This window comes from Anser anser, assembly GCF_964211835.1.
Source record: "Anser anser genome assembly, chromosome: Z".
In the NCBI taxonomy this organism is placed as follows: domain Eukaryota; kingdom Metazoa; phylum Chordata; class Aves; order Anseriformes; family Anatidae; genus Anser; species Anser anser.
In genome coordinates, this window is record NC_139723.1 from 39,747,885 (window position 1) to 39,754,335 (window position 6,451).

Sequence of the window (6,451 nt, forward strand, 5' to 3'; positions counted from 1 at the left end):
ATTATAGCAACAGTAGCAAATGCAGAATATAAATTTGTATTCATTTATTTTATCTTAAAAAGAAACCCTGACTAGTGCTTGAACCTAGATCTTGCTGTTGAGGAACTGCAGTGCTGACTGCACAGAAAACAAAGGTAGGGTAAAATCACCCAGTTGCAGCTTGCTACGGGGCTGGCCAAAAGTGGCCTGCAAAACTTCTAGTAGGAAACCGCTGGATTTTACTGTTGGAGAAATGCGTGTCTACAGCGAGCTGTTGGCAGCATTTCCCGAACACCTGTGATGTTTAACACCGGAAAATAGAGTGAGTGGGTTCTTTGGTGTGAATAGTAACATGAAACATTTGAAGTATGTTTAGAGAAGCGTCCTGCGCTCAATGTGCCACTTCCTTGCACGGCCCTAAAACAGTGCTTTTCAAGCCCGTGGTCTTAGGTAATAAATAGCTCTATTGTCATGTCTTAGAGCTTGAATTACGGCTAATAAAACTTGTGAGCTTGTGGCTTTACTCAAGCACCTGGCTTTTGGCTTTACAATGCCAGAGTAATAACTCTTACACTCATCCTGAGGCTTGTACCCCAGCACTTACTATTGATCTTTACTGTGGTCAAGTTAGTCTTTGCTTCTCCAAGTCTTTGTGACTTCTTTTGACACTATTGCCTGATTTGTTTTCAGCACAAATGCAGTGGTTTTGAGTTTTTCAGCCCTTATCTGCGGCATCCATTAGCACTTCTAATCCAGTGTTCTGTCTGCTCTTCAAAAGGTGGATTCAAAGCCCAGTATCTCAAAGCCTTGCTTTCTATTTCAAGACTTCTATTTCGGTCTGTTTGTATTTACTTACTACTCTTCCCATTTGTCCAAATACCATCTTCATTAGTTTTCTTAAGTCATTTGTCCATGGTCCCAATTTCCCATGTTTTTACCTACCTGTAACCTACCTTCTCTTAATCACAGAAGTAGTGCAATCATCTATAAACGACTTTTATTTTTTAAGAATATTATTCACTAGTTATTTGTAGTTCAGCTTATGCTTGCCCTCCCCACTTTTGTCAGCTGTCATCAGTCCTTCTCAAGATTGTGCCACCTCCCTCTCCCCCACACCTCTTTCCCTCAGACATGAAATCAACCATGGCTTAATTAGATCACGTTCTCTATCATTCACCCTTGCACTCACTTCTGTTTTATTTCTCTATATTTGTAGGGGATTATTAGTTTTGTTTCTGAATGGTTATGCTAAGGAAGCGCATAGATGTACAGGCTACTTTTTCTTTTTTTTTTTTTTTGGTCTGCCTGCATGGCAATCCAAAATTTAAGTAGTTTTCAGGACACTGGCCAAGAATCAGGTATTTTATCTAGAGAAAATTCCACATCAATTTGCAATAAAGTTTGTATAGTAAAAGTTGACTTTTCTAGTAGGTTGCCTGTTCTCTCAACACTTACTTGCAAAAAATCCTTTATTTTCTTTTTACTCTGAGTTTCTTTTTACATCTAGTCTTGCTAAAGCTAGTCTGGATCCTAAGCCCCAGGGGAGAAACAGGCACGTTTTAAAAGTCAGAATTACTGTGAAGTTCCTATTTTGGCCCAGATACCTCTCCTTTAAATGAAAAGGCTCTGATGTTGCCAAGTACACTTCATCCAATCTTGCTAATTTTCTGGGAACAGCTGTTCTGTCCTCTGGGCTACTGTCAATCTCTGATTTATTCAGGTTCTGTCCTCGCAGGTTAAGATGAATAATAGCAACAAGGGTAAAAGATTAGATTGCTCTTTGTTCTTGATCCAAGCCCATCCCAAGTTCTGTCTTGTCTAATTGCCTGCTGTGACTAATGGTTCTACACGTCTTCCAGTTTTGTTTCTTTCATTAGTCCCAGCATCTCTGACACCCTGAGTTCTTGAACTTTTTCCCCTCCTGGCCTCTACTTCAGATTTTAGAAGGCATGTCTCTGATGGTTTCAGCTTTGTACCAGACGCTAGCTGTGGGGTGGCCCAGTTCTTCACGTACTGGGAGATGGTGCTGATCTTCATTAACTGGTCTATCCTGTTTATGGGTCAGCTCCCCCTTGTGAGAATACACACGGAAAATTCCTTAGTACATATGAACTTATTTACAACTTTGTCTTGAACCTAAATTATCAATGCTAGTTCTTTTTTACCCCATCCTTTTGGTGCCCAGAATTGCAGCTGAAGGAACCTAAGAAACATTGCAATAAAACATTTTATGCCTTTGAGGCTAATCTTAAGGTCCTAGGCTTTTGTTCTCTTTTCAAAGACACAACTTGCATCATTTTTTCCCAAAGTAAGCTGACTGACATTTTTATAGGTCCGAATGATTCACACTTTGTCTGGAAGAAGAATGGGCAGAGGATGAAGGCATGCATCACTGAGCAATCTCATATGCTGTTTGATGGCAGAGTGCATGTTCTAAGTTGGGTGAAAGATGCAGTATCAGAAAATACAAAATATGAATGTTCATTCATCTCAAAAGTTGGGAACACAGCATCAGAAGTGCTCATCACAGCGGAAGATAAAGGTAGGCTGGTTCTGAATGTATGCTGTGTGTGTGTCCTGATCCTGATTTATAATCACTGCACACATAAAATGTTTATGTGAAGATAGATACTAACTCTCATTTACTGTATTAGTATCCACTTCAGTTATGTATGAGGTTTTACACACAAAAGTTGCTTCTTCAACCCTCTTCTACAGCACTTACCTGCAAATTAGCAGTTATGATCTAGAAATGAAACCAAAACTGCTAAACTAATGGACACAGATTGGATGTAAGGTGAATATTAAACAAAAACACTCTGCAAGAACTGTACAGGGTAATGAAGACAAAAATCTTGAATGCTAAGAACTCGAGTGACAAAAAGAAATGCCCCCTATACAGTGCCTTTAAAAGTCAGGTGTTTCATGAATTGCCTGCAGTCAGGCAGGGTCAGTTTCTACCTCTTTATTTTGATGCTCACTAGGCTTGAAGGCAGTCAGATAAATCGAGCACCTGGGCAAGATCTTCATGCACCCTGAACTGACCGGGGCAACTTGAGCACCATTTTTAAATAGCGTTGGAGAACATACCCACACCTACAGAAAGTCTGAACGGTCTTTAAAAAGGTAGCGGGAACAATGAAGGTGATGTAGAATGGATTGTTTTGGTAGGAAGAAGAGGAAGAATAATTCGTATTTAGCTGGTCCGTGTCAAATGCGAATTCTTCAAGAACAGCTCAACCCTGCCCTTTTCAGTGGCAGAGAAAAGCAGAGAAGTAGTGGTACAAGTTGGTTTGCTATCATCGCAGTTATTCTAAAGTCAAGTTTGGAAGCCAAATGAAGAGCATCTCAGTGAAACTACTGTAAGTGTAAAACAGGGAAACTTCCACTGTGCTCAAAAGCATTATATACTGCCACTAGTGTCATGAAAGAGAAATAGAAAATAGTACAACTGTGGATGCCACCACCATAGTGGTAGGGACAGAAAGAAGAAAAATGGTTGGTAGACAGGATTTGAAGTAAAAATTTATGAAGATGCAGTAAAACAATCCATCTTAAGTTCTCAAAGGTGGAATGGAGGACAAGTCACTACATAACATTACTGAAAAAGTCAGCTGTATTATACCATTCTTTTCCCCAGCCTTTGTATGATCTGAGTGGAACATCCCCATGCTTCTAAACGGATTTAAACCTCAAGCACTAAATCTGCTCACTCTGGAGGCTATTAAGTTTGCTGCAGAGGGGAGGAGACATGACCACTTGAATAGAACTTATTTCCAAGTAACTGAAGAGAAGGAAGAGCAAAATGAAGGATAAAAAGGTGTCTTGTCTTCCTTCTGGACTAGTCCTCCACAGGACGTACTGCAGTTGAGTTGTTATCAGCTTACTTCATCATTACTTGGTTATGTAATCATCCCACTTACAATTTTCAGATAGTGCTGGTCAGGATGGATGGACCAAAGAATTCGTTACCTGGAGAACTGCCATCAATGAACATGACAAGATGATGCAAAACTGGATGAAGACTTGGGTAAGAATTTTTGGAACAGGCATCCCCTGCAGGGTTTCCTACATGATAGACTAGACTCAATTTTATAAATAGCCTATAACACTTCTGCAACTGAATGGATTTATATAACAAAGTGATCAGTGTTTCTGTACACGCTGACATTCTTTACCCTCTCAAGGGTATGATCTGCGTGATCTGTCACATACAATTACGTCAGCTTGCTCCTTCAGTACACTAACCGAGGTTTAAATCAGGAAGTAGTTCTCATCCTGCCCAAAAAAGCAAGTCTGTGCACTGAACGTAGTAAGTTAATTTGATTGAATGTATTGGCTTTAATTAGTTGCAGAGACTATTGGACTTCATAAATAATATTGTACATCAAAGCTGCCCTTTCTTAAAAACAAAGGAACAAAAAAAAAAACAGAAAACACACCTCTACTTAGCTTTCAGCTTATTTCTCTAACAGTTTGAGCAAAGATTATTTAACTTCTGGATATGACATGTACTTGTCACGTGTGTGACACAATACAGCTAATCTTTTAACATAGCTTTAAAATAAAATGGAGTTGACATATTCGTGTCCTTTTTATCCTTCAGGAAAGCTGCAACAAGAAAAACAGCTGCTCATGTACAAAGGAATGAACAGGCTGGAAAGAAATGTATGCAACTTATGAGTGCCCAGCACTCCTAATATTGTAGCTTTTGAAGACTTATTTGCAAGTGTTAGGACTGGCATTTCAACTGATGTTCAGGAAAACCAGCTGAAGTTTAAGGTAGAACAAGATATAATTACTGCACCAAAGAATGAGTGTGGCATGCACCAGTGCCACAAGAGAGGCCACCAATCCCATGCTGGAACCATCTCTATGCTAGTTATTTCATCTTAACACAGAATGAAAATGGTCCTAGTGCAGCTCAAGCAATGTAATATGATCTATTCCCTCTGTTTTGAGTTCATGACAAGCAAACCAGTTTATTTTGGGCTTGAAGGTCTTGGTGTATAAATAAGAGATTGATAAATAAGATTTGGATCACATTTATTTAAAGGCACTTCTACTCTCCCATTTCTTTTCTTTTGATGCGTTTAACCTTATACTCTGTTTGCGGTATTTTGAAGAACATTCCTTTTTGGTGTTAGCAAGTTCATTTATTTGAACACATTTCCTTTGGTTATAAAGTTTCTGTACCAGATAAAGAATTTCTGGCTAACACTCATAAACCCAGAGAGCTTAAAACGTACTCAAGTTAAAATCTTTAGTTATTGCAAATTATTCTTCCCTATTTGAGATATTTATGGTAGCTTTAAAAAATTACACACTGAGTGAATTTTAAGACTACACGTGCATCAAGTTCATTATTGCTAGTTAACAACAGCAGATTGAAAATGTGTGGACCTATTTATTTCACAGTGAAACTGTTCTACTATGTTGCTGTTCAGAGATTTGGCCTTCTGCATCTAATAAACAGAAGACAGAAATAATCCAAGTTTTTTTTATCTTAATGGTTTTCAAAAATCTGTAAGCAAGTAAGATGTCACCTAAGAATCGTTATAGGGAGAGTCCAGGGGGACAGCTACTCCTAGCCATAGAGAAAAGATTCACACATAGCCCCAACATTATTTACTAACTAACTAGTAAGAATTTATTTAGATGATCTGTTCCACATTGAAGAAGCCACTCTCCTAATTCTGGGACACCTGACCCACTGGTTTCCAATACTGAACCACACTGTAGTTCCATTCAGGTTGAAAATTCTTATATGCAAACTTTTTTCCCTATTCTTCATCTTGATAATCACAAATGAATGCTGACAGACCTCTGACACCAAGGTTCAGTGGGAACCCTTCCTTCATTCTGTTTCTGCTTATGACATCTTTTATTGCTAAGGGACAATTGAAAAAAAGACTTCTCTTGAGTTGCCCCTCCTCTTGTTCAACAGCTTTGGAGCAGACTTCAGTTTAGTTCTGTGTTGCTGAATGATAAGGTAAGACCTTTAAAAGGCTGAGGTCAGAGAATTTTAGAAAAGCATAACTGAATTTTGCCTTGTCTGTGCAAAGAAGTACTCCAAGTAGTTAAAAACTGATTGCCGGATTTTGCTTAGCTCTACTTTGTAAAGAAAAAAACATGTCTAATGATTAGTGAACACAGCTGTGACACCTTATAGTGAAATTTTTAGATACATTCAAAGAGCAGAAAATAATTCCGTAAGATTTTGAACAACCCATAATGTTTCCAAAGTCATTTTTCATGTTCTTCTACAATAAGACAAAATAGAAAATATGGCAAAAAATGAAGCTTTTGCTGTGATCTTCAGCAACTGGTCCCCATTCCACACTACCACACAGAGACTAGAAAAAATAGTTCAGCAGTTTTAGATGTGTATCAAAGTGGCACGAATGCTAACAAATCACAACCTACCTCCGGGTCAAGAATAGCTGCTGGGCAAACCCATCTTTCATCACTG

General features: G+C 38.6%; 1 protein-coding gene across 1 annotated transcript in view; it reads left to right on the forward strand.

Annotated features, from left to right (window-relative positions):
- SEMA4D (semaphorin 4D) overlaps positions 1–5,465 on the forward strand; it is a 95,605-nt gene extending 90,140 nt beyond the window's left edge. Inside the window, exons 18-20 of the mRNA XM_083816539.1 lie at positions 2,312–2,521; positions 3,912–4,009; positions 4,586–5,465. Coding sequence (XP_083672665.1) covers positions 2,312–2,521; positions 3,912–4,009; positions 4,586–4,630 — 353 coding nt within the window. The 3' untranslated portion in view covers positions 4,631–5,465. The remainder of the gene's footprint in view (positions 1–2,311; positions 2,522–3,911; positions 4,010–4,585) is intronic.
- Positions 5,466–6,451: the final 986 nt, after the last annotated feature.